The 19,271-nt window shown below is 35.7% G+C and overlaps 1 protein-coding gene across 2 annotated transcripts in view; it reads right to left on the reverse strand.

Annotated features, from left to right (window-relative positions):
* Window positions 1-343: 343 nt before the first annotated feature.
* The window catches only part of LOC136028723 (coiled-coil domain-containing protein 85C-like), a 58,082-nt gene continuing 39,154 nt past the window's right edge, over window positions 344-19,271 (reverse strand). The window contains exons 5-7 of one of the 2 annotated variants that reach the window (XM_065706592.1): window positions 18,075-18,307; window positions 9,777-9,983; window positions 344-553 (exon numbers count right to left, since the gene is read on the reverse strand). In XM_065706592.1, coding sequence (XP_065562664.1) covers window positions 515-553; window positions 9,777-9,983; window positions 18,075-18,307 — 479 coding nt within the window. In that variant the 3' untranslated portion in view covers window positions 344-514. Of the gene's footprint in view, window positions 554-9,776; window positions 9,984-11,216; window positions 11,347-18,074; window positions 18,308-19,271 lie in introns of those variants that run through there. The other variant, XM_065706593.1, reaches the window with a different exon arrangement.

Below are 19,271 nucleotides of genomic sequence, written 5' to 3' on the forward strand. Positions count from 1 at the left end.
GTCCTCTGTTCTAAGATCAGGGTCAGAAATTCATTGGTTAATTTGGAATAGTAAACTTAGCTATAGTTTATTTTTTTTATATTAGTTATTCATGATTTCTGTAAGTTTATGATTAGGCTGAATATTCAAGATAGTAGCTTACCAAATTACAGAACATACTTACCAACTTACCAAATAGTAAATCATACACAAATGAGCTTTAGCTTAACAAACAAACAATAAAATCCAAAAAATCTTAACATTCTATACAGAAAACAAATTTCTAAATTCTGTTACCAAAACTACTCAAAATTAGGCAACTCTGGGACCAAAAATCATGGCCTATAAAAGAGCATATCTAGTAAAAAAAAAAAAAAAAAAAAAAAAAAAAGCAATTGAAGATGACTCTAAAAAAGTTATAAACTTCATAACGGACGGTATACGTATCCTGTCAAGTAAAACACATACGGAATGTTCACAACTAGATGGCACAATGATTGTCTATCTGATTGTCACTGAACAACTGGCAGTGTTGCTAAACATGTGAATTGTCTTCTAGTTTACGCCAAACCAGCTAAAAAAGAATAATAATAAATCAGTGCCATGTCATGCAGTTTAGAAACACTTTGGCTGATGAGTGATGGGGTAGTTTTTTAAGAGGGACCAGCTCCCTTTCAAGGGACAAAATAAACCACGAGAATCAGAGGCAATGGTATAGCCTTGCCTATAGTAAGGGCCATACGGATCCAGTGTTGTAATTTTTTTCCAGAGGCACTTTATATGAAAGGGGTCGTCGTATAAAATTCAAAGAGGGCTCATTCGATTGAAAATCGCAAATTCTAGTGCCCTTTTCAGAGTCAAAAGTGATCAGAGGTCAACTAGCCCCCCCCTACACCCTTTTCCGTCCGGTTAAAATTTTGAGATAAATATTTTGTTAAAAATAGTTCAAAGATCAGAAAGGAACTCCTTGGTCGACACAAACCCCCCAGAGCCAGAGGGCTTTAAGCTATAACCCGGGGGTATATAATGTTTTTATGCAAGGAGAGGTCCTATTAACTTCGGAGGTGGCTCATTTGATTGCAAATTGAAAGTTCTAGTTACCTTTTTATGAGTCAAAAGGAATCGGAAGGTATCTAGCGACCCCCCCCCCCTCCTCCTCAAAAACACACACACACACACACACCCTTTTTTCACTGAATATATCCGATAAAAATTTTGAGACTGCTAGTCTGTTTGAAATAGTCCAACGATTCGGGGTCAGCACCCCCCCCCCCGCCAGAGCCCAGGGGAAGGGTTGTAACTTATGCCCTGGGAGCATACATAGTTTTTATGGAAGAAGTGGTCGTATAAACCTCGGAGGGGACTCAATAAATTAGAAATTAAAAGTTCTAATTCCTGTTTTAAGAGTCAAAAGTGATCCAGTGGCAACTAGTCCACCAACACCCCCCCCCCCCCAACCCCGCCAACCCTCTTTCCCCAAATGTATCTGATCGAATTTTTTATATAGCCATTTTCTTCAAAATAGACCAAAAATTATATAACAAAGAATCCAGGGATAACACAGTCCACTAGAACCTGGGGGTATGCTTTGTAAATTATGCACCGAGGCCATATAAGGTCTTTATAGAAGGGATGGTAGCATAAACTTAGGAGGGGACTCATTCAATTGTAAATTGGCATTTCTAGTGCCCAGAGAGTCAAAAGTGATTGGAGGGCAACTAGCCACCCCAAGGTCCCTTTCTCCCCAATTGCATCTGATCCAAATTTTGATCAGCAATTTTGTTAAAAATAGTTTTAAGATCAAATAACAAAATTCGGGGCTCGACACTATCCCCCCGAGCCCGGATGAAGTGTTGTAAGTTGTGCCCCGGGGCAGATGAATTTTTATGTAAGAGGCGGTTACATAAACATCAGAGGTGGATCATTTGATTAGAAATTGAAATTTCTATTTACCTTTTTAAGAGTCATCAAAAGTGATCGACGGGCATATGCCCCCCCCACACCATTTTTTCCTTAAACGCTTCCGTTCAAAATTTTGAATTAACTATTTTATTCAAAAAATAGCGACGAAGATCACGCTGCCTTTCCATATCAAACAAACACAAAGTAGAAACAATAGGGAAAATCTTTTCAAGACAGTGGAAATCAATTCAGTGGATATTTCGGCCCTATGTCCAAGGGCCGTCATCACCACAACACGAGTAAGAAATGTATATATATATATATATATATATATATATATACATTTAAAAATGCTCTAGCATCCTTACATCAACGAAGTTCAACCACGACTGATAAATAGAATGAAGTGAGATGATATCCAAATCGCAGGGGATATGAGGGTTGCAACTTGTGCCCCGGGAGTATATAACGTTTTACGGAAGAGGTGATCGTATAAACTTCAGAGGGGACTCAAATGATAAGAAATTCAAAGTTTTAGTTCCTTTTTTAAGAGTCAAAAGTAATCCAATATCAACTAGCCCCCAACCCTCCCCACCAACCCTCTTTTGCCCAAATGCATCGGTTCGAAATATTTACATAGCCATTTTGTCCAAAATTGACCAAAAATTATACAACAGAAATTCTAGGGATATTACAGCCCCCAGAACCCGGGGACAAGTGTTGTAAGTTACGCCCCGGGGGCATATAAGGTTTTTATGGAAGGGATGGTAGAATAACCTTCAGAGGGAGCTCATTCGATGGTAAATCGGAATTTCCAGTTCCCTTTTTAAGATTCAAAAGTTGTCAGAGGGCAACTAGCCCTTCCCAAGGCCCTTTTGCCCAAATACATCCAATCAAAATTTTTAGATAGCCATTTTTTTCAAAATTGTTTAAAGATAAAATAACAAACTCCGGGATTGATACAAACCCCCAGAGCCAGTGGGCAAGTGGCGTAAATTATGCACCAGGGGTATGTAAGGTTTTTATATAAGGGGTGGTTGTATAAACTTCAGGGGTGGCTCATTTGATTAGATACAGAAAGTTCTAGTTACCTTTTTAAGGATCAAAATTGAACGGTGGGCACTTCAATGGCGCCCACCGACCCAAGAAACTTACTAACAATATTCTATTCCAAAAATCATGGGAATTCAGTTTAATATTATTAGCTCTTTCCAAAACTGTTCAAGACACCTATATTCTTCCCTATAAACAAGAGTATGGCTACTGCCCGTTTCCCTGATGATAAAAGCACAAGGCCTACAGCGTATTTGGCGTTTTACTAAAACGAGTTATGTTAAAAATATTTTCTTTTATACTTATTACAACATTGAAAATAGAATAAAAATTGCAGTGAAATCAGACCAGGATTTACCAATAGACCCTCTAGGCCCTGCAGCTTCCACTATTCCCGAAGTTTTTGAGGAGTCCCCCGAAAATCTTGCGAAAATGGAGCGGCAAAAACGCTTGGGATTAGAAGCCTCAAAGCTTAAAATTCTGCCCCAGGTAAAACAAAATTTTGAGCTGGTGAGGTTTCAGCAATCAATACATTATATATCAAATATTCAGTTGAATTTTATTACTTCTTGCCAAAACTGTTAATTTATTTGGGAACAGAAATCAATTTAAGAAAAATTCTGAAAAAGAAGTTTCCTAAAGAAAAGTGAATGCCATATTAAACTTAAGATCAGAAGAAATAGAAACCTACAACAGCTCTATCTCAAGCGACCAGAAATTACTATTAAAGAATAAATAAAACCCAAAACGAACAGAAACTAAATAAACAATCATGGCAAAAAACATACAACAGGTACTAATGTAAATGAATAAAAAAATCTTAAAACAGGTAAAGCTTAGAACATGCAAATCAAGCTTAAAACCAGCAAAAACATTATGCTATTGAAGTATAAATGAAACCCAAAACAAACAGAAATTAAACAAACAATTATAGCAAACAATCATACAATAGGTACTAACATAAAGTACTATTACAAGTAAATGAATCTTAAAATGAGTGAAGCTTATGCTTAATGTGCAAATCAAGCTTGAAACTAACCAAAATCTATGCAAAAAAGAGTTAGGGTTTTGCCTACTTCTATCACTGTAAAAGTTTAAAACATACAGCGTCATTGGCGCTTTACTGAAAACGGATTATATTACAAGTATTTTCTTTTGTGCTTATTAAGACCTTGAAAATAAATATAAAATTTACATTAGAATAAAATTCTAAATTGATGAGCTTTCAGCAATTAATATCCTCATAAAATATGGAGAATATCAAGTTTAATTTTAGTAGTTTTTTCCAAGATTGTTCAAGACAAATATAGTTTCACTGCACAAAAGAATTTTGAGCCCCTTTCGTAGCTGTAAAAGCCTAAAGCTTACTACGTCACTGATACTGCACTGAAAACGAATTATATTGCAAATATTTTCTGTTCCAGTTATTGCAGCATTGAAAATAAAAATAAAATTACAGTAGAATAAAATCTTGAACAGATGGTCGTTCAGTAATTAATAGCATTATATACAAAACATTCAGTTTGATTTTATTTGTAATTTCCAAGACAGTTCAAAAGACATATAGTTTTCAGTAAAGCGCCAATGATGCAGCAGGTTTTAGACTTTTACAGTGAGAGGAGGCGAAATATAAACTCTTGTTTGTAGAGATCTTGGTTAGTTTCAAGCTTGATTTGCATATTAAGCTTAAGCTTCACTCATTTTAAGATTTATTTACTCATTTATGTTAGTGCCTATTGTATGTTTGTTTGCTATAATTGTTTGTTTAATTTCTGTTTGTTGTGGGTTTCATTTATACATCAATAGCAAAATAATTCTTTTAAGTTTCTATTTCTTTCTGATCTGAAGCCTTTACTTTTCTTTAGAAAACCTCTTTTTCAAAAAGTAAATTTTTTAATTAATTTCATGAAATGTCTGCAGAAACTTCGAATACTGTAGGCTATGTATTGATTGATACTTAATCAGTTTTTTTAGGGAAGCATCCCGTCATAATGAAAACAAAAACCTCGTTAAAGTTGTTGAAATCGAATAAGATTTCGTGCGTCTAACTCATGTTTAATTAAACTTCCAATTTGCAGCAAACCAACTACAACGAAAAAGTAATCAATCATTAACTTCAGCCCAACATGACGAAGTTCTGAAGTTCAAAGTTTGGCTAACAGTGGCGCTGTAACTATGAGTTGGCCATAAAGCGTTTTTCTCTCTTTTCTTCTTCTTCTTTCTGAATAGATGCCTCTGCTTTGTAGCTAGGATCGTTAGAAAAATTAGCATTTCATTATTCAAAATACGTTATTAAATAAACAAATAAATAATTTTATTCCTCACGCCCCTCAATACAAAATTTCCACATAATTGACACCTTATTAAAAGAAAAATGTTATGGCAGGGCGAAGAGCGGATCGACTGCGGCACGATTGTCATTTAAAGTCATTCTACGTTGAAAGTCTCGATATATAGTATGTTTATGTTTAGGCTATCGGAGAAGGCTTCCAGTGACTTCATCTTTTCGACTGGGAATGTAGTTTGTTCCAGATCCTGAAGACCCGGGGTATGAACGAATGATGGTAAGAATTAGATCTTGCAATTTTCATCTTCATAGGTTCCAACGGCAGACTGTGTGATCTTGTGTTGCTTTGGGTAGTTATTTGAACAAGCTTGTCTTTTACGCTCCCAAAATTCTCGTAAACTATCTTGAAGGGGGTTTTTAAGTCTAAGATCGTTTTTCTTGTCTCAAGTTTATTGAGAGTGAGCATTAAGAATTTTATTGAGTATTAAGAATTAGATCTTGCACTTTTCATCTTCATAGGTTCCAACTGCAGACTGTGTGATCTTGTGTTGCTTTGGGTAGTTATTTGAACAAGCTTGTCTTTTACGCTCCCAAAATTCTCGTAAACTATCTTGAAGGGGGTTTTTAAAGTCTAAGATCGTTTTTCTTGTCTCAAGTTTATTGAGAGTGAGCCTTCTTAGAGCTTCGTCATACGGAAGGTTTCTGAATCCTAGAAGTCCTTTTACAAAGCGTTTCTGGACTCGTTCTACTATGTCAAAAACCTTTTTTGAGATATGGCGACCAGATTACAGTGGCGTATTCAAGCTATGACCTGACATAGCTTGTGTATGCTGAGATCTTTGAGTGAATGTCAAGGTATCGAAGGGAGTGAGTGAGTAGCCAGAGAGCATTTGATTAGATTATCTTACGCACAACCAGGCCGATATGCTTTTCAGGTTTGAGGTCCAAGCTCAGAATTACACCTAGGTCCTTTTCACAGGTAGATTTTGTCAGGTCGATAACTTTCATTGTGTGTGAGTACTTCGGATTTTGGCGGCCAAGATGGACGACAGAGCATTTTGCTACATTTGGTGAAAGTTGCCATTCTTCGAACTTCTCTGTCAGGGCGTCCAAGTCGCTTTGGATTTGTGATAATGCACTAGCTTCTCCCAGGAGCTTCGTATCGTCTGCAAACAGGCCAAAGTCAGTTTGGGAAATGGCATTTATGCAAATGTCTATGTACATGACGAACAAGACTGGGCCGAGAACGCTAACTTGTGGGACGCCACTGGTTGCATCTGTCTATGTGGATAGTGTGTCTGCAACCTTGACTGCTATTTTTCTATCATTCAAGTATGCTGAGAGCCAATTTTTTAGCTGTCCCTTGATTCCATAGACTTCTAGGCAGTGGATGAGTTTTCATAAGGATATTCAGTCAAAGGCCATAAGTAGATCAAAAGTAGATTAAGTAGATTAAAGTTATTATTTTTTCTAAAGTTGGTGGCCCTTAACTATTATCCTATAAAGTATTTATCCCATGACCCATGTTATTACTCCTCTTACAAAAAAAAATTTTATACTACAAAAAAATTGTGATCTCTATGCCGAGTAATTTCGCTCTCTTACACTACTAAAGAAGAAATATCCTTTGTCCAACACATCAAAATGAAAGACAGATCTGTGTTTAATGCAGCCTTTGAGGACCTTAGCAACAGCAATGGCAATAACAAATCAGACATACACTCTTTCTTGGACTGGAGTTGTTTAAGTTTAATTGAATACAATATTCAAACAGGGAATTGCAATGAGACTAGCAAGAGTTCCCCTATCCCAGACACATGCACGGAAAGGTGTAGCATAAATGGGAGACAGTAACAACGGCAATCAAAAGGGATAAAATTAACCCTTGACTGGGCTGCCCACTTAATTGAACAATCTGTCTTGGCTTTTTCTACAATTGGCCATGACTTTGACTTTTCCCACAACTATTCCCAACTATTTGAGCCGTCCTGGCCGAGTGGGTTGGTGTGCTGGATTCGAGATCCCTTGTCTGAGAGGACGCGGGTTCGAATCCCGGCGTATCCAATTCTTCAGTTTGAGACGGGGGTCAGTGGCCTGACTCTGTAAGCTTAGCCAGAGTCTACCCAGCTCTAAATGGGTACCTGGAGAAATCTGGGGAAGGTAAACAGGAAGGGTTTGCGAATGCACAGGATGGCTGGCCCCCAACCCCCCATTGCACTTCCTGGCTGAAGGGCCAAGAAACGGAGATCAGCACCGCCGGTACGGACTGTAAAGTCTAATGCCGTATCCTTTACCTTTTACCTTTTTACCCTATCCCAGGGAAGAGCTAAAATACACAGAAAGTGCAAAATTATGTAATATTTGAAAGGATATGACATTCATCTGCAACCAAAATATCTATTTTTCAACTTCCCCTTCCTTGAAGAAATTTTATCAGGTCCGCTCCCCTAGGACACATTCCCGGAAAAACTTTGTCTGGAAGCTTTTGTTTGGAAGGTATTCTAACAAGTTCAACTCTCTGGCTTTTAAATGGTGTTACTCCTTCGAACTCTTGCTGTAGACAGGATTAAAATTTAAATTCCTATAAACAGCATTGCGTTTCTAAGGGTTTTTTCCCGTATTATCCTTCTAGAAAGGAAGTCTCCATAGTGTGAAATGCACCTCCTGTTGACATGATAAAGCATAAAGTTTATGTTGACAGGAGTGTGGGATAAGTGCTTTTCCCCGAATTATTCTCTTTATGTTAGAGGTACCTCCCTTTTTAAATGGCATTACTTTAAATTCTTACAGGTGACAGGATCCAATTTAATTATTTCCATTGACAAGATTGTGCTGTACGTGTTTTTCTTCCCGTCTTATTCTTTATGTCTCTTTCATGTGATCAGAATTATTGACGAAAAGGTCATTCAAACGAGCAAAATTATAATATGTAGCAACCTAAATTCCTGTAGACAGTGTCGCATTGAGCCGTAAGTGATTGCAACACGCCCTAAGCGATGTGACGGATTGTGCCGTAAGTTTTTTCTTCCCGTCTTATCCTTTTAGTCTCCGTTATGTAACTCAGACAGACTGCCGCATTGTGTCATAAGTGACCGTGACGAGTTGTAAGTGACGTGACGAAGTATTATTCATCCGGGCTTATTCTTTTAGTCTCCTTTATGCAACTAGAATCACAGACAAAAAAGGCTGTTCAAAGAGCAAAATTATGAAATATAGTGATCTAAATTCCAGCAGTGCCGCATTGTGCCGTAAGTGATTATGTCATGTTGTAGGTGACGTGACATTAAGTAGACAGATCGTACTGCAAGTGTTTTCTTCTTTTCTTGTTCTTTCAGTCTTCTTTATGCAACTAGAATCATGGACGAAAAGCCTATTCAAAAGAGAAAAATTATAAAATGTAGCGAACTAAAGTCCTATAGACAGTGCGTGACATGCGGTAACAGATTGTGCCAGTGTTTTTCTTTTTGTCTTATTCTTTCAGTCTCCTTTACATAACTGGAATCATGAACAAAAAGACTATTCAGAAGAGCAAAATTATAAAACGTAGCAATCTAAAGCCCAGTAAACTGTGCCGCATTGCGCCGTAAGTGAATGTGGCACGTTGTAAGAGACGTAACGTGCCGTAACAGATTGTGCCATAAGTGTTTTTTTGCTCATCCTATTCTTTTAGTCTCCTTTTTGCAAATAAAGTCACAGACAAAAAGGTTATTCAGGAAAAACAAATTATAAAGTGTAGCTATCACCATTTACATTCGGGAATGTAATCCCGATCGGGAATGTAATCCCAAATCCAACATCTTTGCCGCAATACAGAAATTTTCCTATCGACACACACCAATACAAACTTAGATTTTGAAACATGGTTCATATCTCATTTCAGTTTTTCCCCTTTTTAACTTAGGTTCACACTTTTTTTTACACAACTCCTCGATAAGTTCATAAGCTTGCAGTCTTAGGCACAAGTCCTACGTTTCCCCTCCCTCTAGCAGAAACCAAAAACACACAAAGAAATTTTTTTTACAGTGGTTGGGAAAATACGAATCTTTTGGTAAAAAGAAACGCATTTTTAAACCTTCCCCCTCCTCTACTCAGAAAACAAATCAGCAGGCTTGCCACTTGGTACTCTCAACATTCATTTAGTTTTTATGAGACTTCTATTTTCCGTTCAACATATATTGGCTTTTCTCAAATTCAAAACAATTGAAAATTTTGATGATCCAACTAAATTTTTCATCGCATCTGGTGAGCCATTATAATTCACAAATATGCGACCAAACACAAGAAATTTCGCATAAGCATTTATTTGTCTGCAAGATTTTTGAAGTTTAAAACTCGTTTTCGAAAGACCGAGCAAATTCTAGATCACTTTGAAAGTTTCAGGTAGGTTTTTTTAAAGGGGGGAGGACTTAAAATTTTGTGTAGGGTGAAAGAGGACAGGCTCTGATGCTAGTTCAAATACATTAACTTACTTTACCCTGTTTTGGTTGAGCCAAAGTCCTCATTTTTTTTAAATCATGGCGTTCTTGTAAGAAAATTTTTATCATGAACAACTTACGTTGCACATGGCGTTCACTAACGCCTTTTCTTCGTCCCCAAGAGAATCAGGCTCTTCTTTATCCCAGTCATCAGACTTAGAATCAGGACAAGGCGTTATTACTTTACTCCTACAGCCTTCTCCAATTTGCTCTTTAACTGATAGAAGTTTCAGAGCTCTAGACACAGCTTCCGGTCGGTTCATAGGAGCATCCTCACTATTTGATACCTTTAAAAAGAAAATTTTTGTCATTTAAGCTATTTTATGATTTTTTATCATAAACTCTTAGGTTATTTTTTTAAATACATTAATTCTTCACTAATAAAAGTAATTATAATAAAATTTTAATTTGCTCTTTAACAGACAGATGTTTCAGAGCTCTAGACACAGCTTCTGGTCGGTTCATAGGAGCATCCTCATTATGTGATACGTTTAAAAAGAAAATTTTTGTCATTTAAACTATTTTGTGATTTTTTATCATAAACTCTTAGGTTATTTTTTTAAATACATTAATTCTTCACTAATAAAAGTAATTATAACAAAATTTTAATTTGCTCTTTAACAGACAGATGTTTCAGAGCTCTAGACACAGCTTCTGGTCGGTTCATAGGAGCATCCTCATTATGTGATACGTTAAAAAGAAAATTTTTGTCATTTAAACTATTTTGTGATTTTTATCATAAACTCTTAGGTTATTTTATTAAATACATTAATTCTTCACTAATAAAAGTAATTATAAAAAATTTTTAATTTGCTCTTTAACAGACAGATGTTTCAGAGCTCTAGACACAGCTTCTGGTCGGTTCATAGGAGCATCCTCATTATGTGATACGTTTAAAAAGAAAATTTTTGTCATTTAAACTATTTTGTGATTTTTTATCATAAACTCTTAGGTTATTTTTTTAAATACATTAATTCTTCACTAATAAAAGTAATTATAACAAAATTTTAATTTGCTCTTTAACAGACAGCTGTTTCAGAGCTCTAGACACAGCTTCTGGTCGGTTCATAGGAGCATCCTCACTATTTGATACCTTTAAAAAAAATTCTTTCATTTAAACTTTTTTGTTATTTTAAATCATAGACTCTTAGGTTATTTTTTTAAATACATTAAATCTTAATTAATAAAATTAATTATAACAAAATTTTAATTTGCTCTTTAACAGATAGAAGTTTCAGATCTCTAGACACAGCTTCTGGTCGGTTCATAGGAGCATCCTCATTATGTGATTTTTTATCATAAACTCTTGGGTTATTTTTTTAAATACATTAATTCTTCACTAATAAAAGTAATTATAACAAAATTTTAATTTGCTCTTTAACAGACAGCTGTTTCAGAGCTCTAGACACAGCTTCTGGTCGGTTCATAGGAGCACCCTCACTATTTGATACCTTTAAAAAAAATTCTTTCATTTAAACTTTTTTGTTATTTTAAATCATAGACTCTTAGGTTATTTTTTTAAATACATTAAATCTTAATTAATAAAATTAATTATAACAAAATTTTAATTTGCTCTTTAACAGATAGAAGTTTCAGATCTCTAGCCACAGCTTCCGGTCGGTTCATAGGAGCATCCTCACTATTTGATACCTTTAAAAAGAAAATTTTTGTCATTTAAACTATTTTGTGATTTTTTATCATAAACTCTTGGGTTATTTTTTTAAATGCATTAATTCTTCACTAATAAAAGTAATTATAACAAAATTTTAATTTGCTCTTTAACAGACAGCTGTTTCAGAGCTCTAGACACAGCTTCTGGTCGGTTCATAGGAGCACCCTCACTATTTGATACCTTTAAAAAAAATTCTTTCATTTAAACTTTTTTGTTATTTTAAATCATAGACTCTTAGGTTATTTTTTTAAATACATTAAATCTTAATTAATAAAATTAATTATAACAAAATTTTAATTTGCTCTTTAACAGATAGAAGTTTCAGATCTCTAGCCGCAGCTTCCGGTCGGTTCATAGGAGCATCCTCACTATGTGATACCTTTAAAAAGAAAATTCTTGTCATTTAAACTATTTTGTGATTTTTTATCATAACTCTTAGGTTATTTTTTATATACTTTAAATCTTCATTAAAAAAAGTAATTATAACAAAATTTTAATTCTATCTAACGAAGAGCAGAGCTCAATTTGTTAACTTAATAAGTAGGTAACAGCAGACAAACACAAAGCAATACAAATATCTTCAGACAAAAACAAGACAAATCAAGAAAACAAACACTAAAAGGCAAAAGAAGAAGAGAGAAAAAAGAGAAGGCCATCCCAGGGGGAGTATAAACCAGATCAAAGTTAAAACTGAATTTATCATTCGCAAGTCCCTACAACCCGACAAGGAATAATCTTTGAAACACATTTTTTCATTGACGAACGATTCTTTGGAATTGTTTGAAGCATATTAAATTTATTGCACCAAAGAGGAGCTGGTACTATAATGAAATCCTAGCCCTTTTTTATTTAATTAGAGGAAGATGAAGCTCCTTGTAGCTTATATATATAATAATATATGAACTATAAGCAATTCGTTCACACACTAAACGAGTTAAAATTTTCTATCTTTGGAAAACCTGTTTCATTAAATGTGGATTTTTCTCTTTTTTATTCTTATCAGGATTTAGAAGAAATTGCAACTTCTTGGAAGAGTGTAAACAAGGAAAACGTGAATAGATTGGGATGGAGGAAGAGCGTGCAGAGCTGATCTGGTCTCAGGCAACTTGGTGCTGCCGTGAGTTGTTAGTAGTAGTAGGCCTTGAGACCCAATGCTTCCCTGCCAGTTTCTCACATAGACCTTTTTTTTTTATTTATAAAGGAGTACTAACAGTATGGATTTTCACACACTTGATGAATTTTTTCATCCATTCTACCAGTAGAGATTTCATTCTATTTTTTTTTTTTTTTGCAAGCTTTTTTTCCGTTTTTGAAATAGAATAAAAATTCCATATTTGACGTTCCCTAAGAAAATCAACGATCCCTACAAGGGTGCATGGGAGCTGGTTACCTACCCACGCATTGCAATGATTTTCTCACATTAGGTGTTAATTTAATTAATAGATTTCTATTAATTATAAGTATGGTGTTTATTTAATTAATAGATATATATAAGTTAATCACCAACAAAAATCTTAACAAAATAATTCTTCAGAATCCTTGCTGCAAACCGTTACGTTTTGTTGAAAATAAATTCGACAGATCCCTGTGGATAAATACTATTACCTTGAGATACAGGGGCGTAGTCATTTTATGGTGTATATTACAGCTTCTGCAATTACGGTTCACTTAGCCTACTTGATTCACATATTAAGTAATTACATAAACATATTAAATAATGGTAGATACAATAATATTATTCGAGATTAAATACAATTAGGGCCAAAACTAACCTGACCTTTCTTAAGCAAAGATGCACCCGAGCTTCCTTGATCAGGATTTGATATCAACATTAAAGTTAGAATCCTATTTAAATGCCTCAAAACTTTGTTCCTCAAAAAGTAATTGTTTGGGCATATATGGTGAATCACCTATGTCTATATATAAGGAACATGAATGTATGCGGAAAATTTTTGGTTCGTTTGTGGGGTTATCATTTTTCAGCACAACACTAGTCGGGGAACCTTGCCACGGCATATTTTGCTAAAATAAGGCCGCTTAGAATCTTCCAAAAAAAAAAAAAATTTGCATATGACAGAAGGGTATGAAATAACAAGCGATATGCTAAACTGATGAAGCACGGGACTACCACTAACAATTTAAAGCAAATAATCCCAGGGACTATGATAAGTTTAAAATCTAAAGGGAAAGAAAGATTCATTGATGTCTAACAAAGCTACCTGGATGCAGCTTCAATCTTACCCTGATATGCTTTCATTTTGACCCATAAGTGATAATTCAGATAATTGTAATTATAATATAACTGAATTATAATACTTATTATTATATATATTAAATCATAATCAATTAATTGAAAATTTATCATAATTATAATAAAACTGATTTAATCATTCAGGTTTAAATTCAGATAAGAAATCTAGAGAAATAAATAGAAAATCCTCTGACTCAAAAGCAATTCATATTCTCAACTAGGTAAAAATTTGACATGCAATAAACATGTGAAAAACAAAGACGGGATAATTTGGGTACTCTTTCTGACATATGCTTAAAGAATAATGAGTTTGGCTTTAGGAAATATGTAAAAGAATTAACCAATGGAATTAAACTGTATGGGATAGTAACCTCCTTTTCCGTGTTATAACATGGGATTTAATGCCATTGGCTAATATTTGTGCCGTATTCTGTTAAGCCTATATATTTTTTATTTCTGGAGAGATAAATAGCACTATTTTTTGAAGCTCGGTTAATTAATGCTGAATGACAAAACTAGACTGACAAGGAAAAGCAATTCCTCAAAAGACAAATAACTCCGCCTTCTTAAAACCTGATTGGTTCTTTGGTGAGAAAATTCTAAGCCAGTGAAAAAAACAACAAGTTTTTGAGCACAAAATTTCTTACAAGTAATTCGCTGTTACTCTATTCTGCTAATAAATAAGAAATCGAAAAAAAAACTCATTGGAATAAGCTTACCATTATCAAAGAAAACAAGAAAGATGATTGTCACACATTTCCGCAAAAAAAAGATGTGCTTTAATTCCATTGGTTTATTTTTGCGAAGTCAATCGTCACATTTTGTTAGCCACTCCCAGCATTGCTTAAACGTATGTCAGAAAAAGAAACTCCTCTTTTTTTAACTGTTGTTGGATTTGCCCGTTGTTGTTGCTATTCTTTAATTTGAGCCAATAACATGAGCACAGATCGTGATTGGTCCTTTTTTATGAAACTTCAAACAAGTAAAATGAACCAAAAAGCGAATTATGTGTTATTTTTTAGCCCTTCATTAACTGCTGGAATATCATGTCTAAAGTATCACAAAAAAGCGAAGCCTGCTTTTTTAAACTTGGTAAGTGGAAATTCCACAACTATATACGTTAACAAACAAGAGCTAAGAGCTCATATGGCACTTGTGACGAGGCGAGAGGAGCTAAGAGCCAAGAGATCATATGGTATGAGCTCTAACAAAATTCTATGAATCAATAGATTGATTTAAAAAGGAAAATAAGAGGCTTAATGCCGGTCAAGATTTAAAATAAGAGCTCTGAGTCACAAAGTCCTTCTAAATATCAAAATTCATTAAGATCCGATCACCCACTCGTGTTATAAATACCTAATTTTTTCTAATTTTTCCTCTCCCTTTTGCCCCCCAGATGGTCGAATCTGGGAAAACGACTTTATCAAGTCAAATTGTGCAGCTCCCTGACACGCCTACCAATTTTCATCGCCCTAGCACGTCCAGAAGCACCGAACTTGCCAAATCACTGAATCCCTCCCCCCAGCTCCCCCAAAGAGAGCGAATCCAGTACGATTCTGTCAATCACGTATCAAGGACATTTGTTTATTCTATCCACCAAGCTTCATCCCGATTCCTCCACTCCAAGTGTTTTTCCAAGATTTCCCCCTCCAACTCCCCCCAATGTCAAAAGATCTGGTCGGGATTTGAAATAAGAGCTCTGAGACATGAATTCCTTCTAAAAATCAAATTTCATTACGATCCGATCATCTATTCGTAAGATAAAAAAAAAACCAATTTTCATGTTTTCCAAGAATTCCGGTTTCCCCCTCCAGCTCCCCCGAATGTCACAGGATCTGGTCGGAATTAGAAATTAGAACTTTAAAGCACAAGATCCTTCTAAATATCAAATTTCATTAAGAACTGATCACCCTTTCGTAAGTTACAAATACCTCAATTTTCAAAATTACCCCCCCCCCCATTTCCACCAAAGAGAGCAGATCCGGTCCAGTTATGTCAGTCACGTATCTTAGACAGGTTTCTATTCTTCCCATCCAGTTTCATCCTGATCTCACCGCTTTAAATATTTTCTAAGATTTCCGGTCCCCCCAACTGCCCCCCCCCCAATTACGCTTGATCCGGATGAAATTTAAAATAAGATATCTGAGTTACGAGGTCCTTCTAAATATGAAGTTTCATGAAGATCCGATCACTCCTTCGTAAGTTAAAAATACGTCATTTTTTCTTATTTTTCAGAATTACCCCCCCCCCCAATTGAGCGGATCCGTTCCAATTATGTAAATCACGTATGCAAGACTTCTGCTTATTTTTCCAACCAAGTTTCATCCCAATCCCTCCAATCTAAGCGTTTTCCATCATTTTAGGTTTCCCCACCCCAAACTTCCCCCAATGTCACCAGATCCGGTCAGGATTTAAAATAAGAGCTTTGAGACACGATATCCTTCTAAATAACAAATTTCATGGAGATCCAATCACCCGTTCGTAAGTTTAAAATACCTCATTTTTTCGAATTTTTCAGAATTAACCCCCCCCCCCCCCCAACTACCCCAAAGAGAGCAGATCAGTTCTGGTTATGTCAATCATGTATCTAGGACTCGTGTTTTTTTTCCCACCAAGTTTCATCCCGATCCCTCCACTCTAAGTGTTTTCCAAGTTTTAGGTTTCCCCCTCCCAACTCCCCCCAATGTCACCAGATCCGATCGGGTTTAAAATAAGAGCTCTGAGCCACGATATCCTTCTAAATATCAAATTTCATTGAGATCCGATCACCCGTTCGTAAGTTAAAAATACCTCATTTTTTTTAATTTTTCAGAAATACCCCCCCCCCCCCAAACTACCCCAAAGAGAGTGGATCCGTTCAGTTTATGTCAATCATCTATCTAGGACTTGTGTTTATTTTTCCCACCATGTTTCATCCCGATCCCTCCAATCTAAGTGTTTGCCAAGTTTTAGGTTTCCCCATCCCAACTCCCCGCCCCCGTCACCAGATCCGGTTGGGATTTAAAATAAGAGCTCTAAGACACGATATCCTTCTAAACATCAAACTTCATTGAGATCCGATCACCCGTTCGTAAGTTGAAAATACCTCATTTTTTCTATTTTTTAAGAATTACTCCCCCCCCCCCAACTACCCCAAAGAGAGCGAATCAGTTCCGATTATGTCAATCATATATCTGGGACTTGCGCTTATTTTTCCCATCAAGTTTCATCCCGATCCCTCCACTCTAAGTGTTTTCCAAGATTTTAGGTTCTCCCCCCTCCAACTCCCCCCAATGTCATCAGATCCGGTCGGGATTTAAAATAAGAGCTCTGAGACACAATATCATTCCAAACATTAAATTTCATTAAGATCCAATCACCCGCTCATAAGTTAAAAATACTTCATTTTTTTGCGAATGAACCGGCCCCCCACTCCCCCCCAGATGTTCAAATCGGGAAAACGACTATTTTGGTTAATACCAAGTGCCATAAAAAAGCCGACGCCAAGTTTGAAAATGTGGAACGTGTGTGAGAAATCAGCAGAAAATGAGCCACGTTTTTGTTTTTTTCACTGGCTTGGAATTTCTCACCAAAGGACCAATCAGGTTTTAAGAAGGCGGAGTTATTTGCCTTCTGAGAAAGTGCTTTGCCTTGTCAGTCTAGTATTGTCATTCAGACATTTGAGACACGCTCTAGAAACTTTAATGTTCCTGGTTGCCGCAGCAAAAGGATAAATACTGCAATAAATCAGAGCCATGTATTAATATAGGAAGGTATAACGGATTCATATGTAAGATCAATACATATCTAATTAAGACTAATAGGGATAATAGTTACCATGAATGGCAGTCACTCATCATTGTAAATTAGTCTTGAAATTGTTTACCAATCTTAAAAATTACAGCCGAAAGTAGCAAGCCATAAAGCTTATTGGCAAATTTCCATCTTGCAATTATTATGTTTATTACTAAATATTCCTTCACTCAAAAAAAAAAAAAAAAAATATCAACTCAATTCAATTGTAGTTACTGGTATTCTGGAACCTATTTCTCAAAAAGAAAAAATTTTGGAACTGATCCATTTTGGTCTTGAATGTTTAATTTAGCCAACAGAGAGCCCCGATAACCAAGAAAATGGTTAAAAAACTTTGGGTATGATAATAAAAGTATTTCTAAAGAACTTTTTTCACAAAAAATTGAGTTTTCTGAGCACTATAATGCTTAGAAAAAAATATTTCGTATTTCTTACATGAGATCGAAAGTTACACGAGATCAAAGCCATGCATTAATATAGAAAGGTGTATATAAAATCAATACATATCAATCCGTTTTTGTTTTACGGTTATGTCGAGATTCGACCTTTTGATACCCTACTGACGATTTACTTATACTTCGGTGCTTTATTAGGAAATTTCGGTATCATTAGCAAACAGCCAATGTGAGGAACATTTAACACTACTAGTTTACGCTACATTACCCCAACAGGAGAGACATCATCTCTGATCCCCAGTTCTACTGCCCTTTTAAGATGCATCATCCCATAAGGTGGAGGCTGAGAAGGCCTTGGTCCACGAATAGGTAATTGGGAATTGGATTGAATACTGGACGGACCATTGTTAGATGCCCTTCCACGTTGAAAAGATCGCAGCTTTTCTTGTTCCAATTCTGAGACACGTCTTTCCAACTGCTTTGTATACTGAAGCAATTGCTCTGAAAAATAAAGACAAGTAATGATATGTAAAAGTTTAAAACAAAGGAGTGGGTGATAGAAAACGGAAACCATTTTACAGAAGTTCCTTAAAATTTTCTGTGTGGAGAAAAGTGAAATCTTTTTCTATAGTTCCAACAAAAGGGTATAAGCTGCGGATTTTTATCACTTTTTATGCCTGTAGTTTGACAGGTTCTTTGGCTAATTTAAACACAGAGTCCGTCTCAACGGTCCCTTAACAGAAAGTCTCTTTAAACAAAAAGTCCCTCCCCAAAGGGCTCCAGAAACGACAAGAAAATTATTTTTATGCCTGTAGTTTGACCGGCACTTTGCCTAATTTAAATAGAAAGCCCCTTTCCAAAGTACCTTAGCAGAAAGTCCCTCTCCAAAGGGCTCCAGAAACTACAAGAAAAAAAACTTGGTTTTATGCCTGTAGTTTGACCGGCACTTTGGCTAATTTAAACAGAAAGTCCCTCTCCAAAGGGCTCCAGAAACTACAAGAAAAAAACTTGTTTTTCTGTCTGTAGTTTTGCAGGCTCTTTGGCTAATTTAAACAGGAAGTTCCACTCCAAAGTCCCCTAGCAAAAAGTGTCTGAACAGAAAGTCCCTCTTCAAAGGACTCCTGAAACCACAGGAAAAACACTTCTTTTTAAGCCTATAGTTTGACAAGCTCTTTGGCTAATTTAAACAGAAAGTTCATCTCCAAAGTCCCTTTGCAAAAAGTGTTTTTTAAAAAAAGTCTTTCTCCAAAGGGCTCCAGAAACAACAAGGATAAAACTTTTTTATGCCTCATTTTTAAGAGAACTTTTCTATTTTTATAGATCTTATAAACGTTTGATTTACAAGGGACAAATACCCCTTCATTTCAAGGCTGCTGACTTTGGTTAAGGTTTTACAAATGATTTCGTTTTGGATCTTGAAACGCTTTGAATCCATCAGGAAAATACACAAAAATCAAACGAAAGT

Source organism: Artemia franciscana, chromosome 7, assembly GCF_032884065.1.
Source record: "Artemia franciscana chromosome 7, ASM3288406v1, whole genome shotgun sequence".
NCBI lineage: Eukaryota > Metazoa > Arthropoda > Branchiopoda > Anostraca > Artemiidae > Artemia > Artemia franciscana.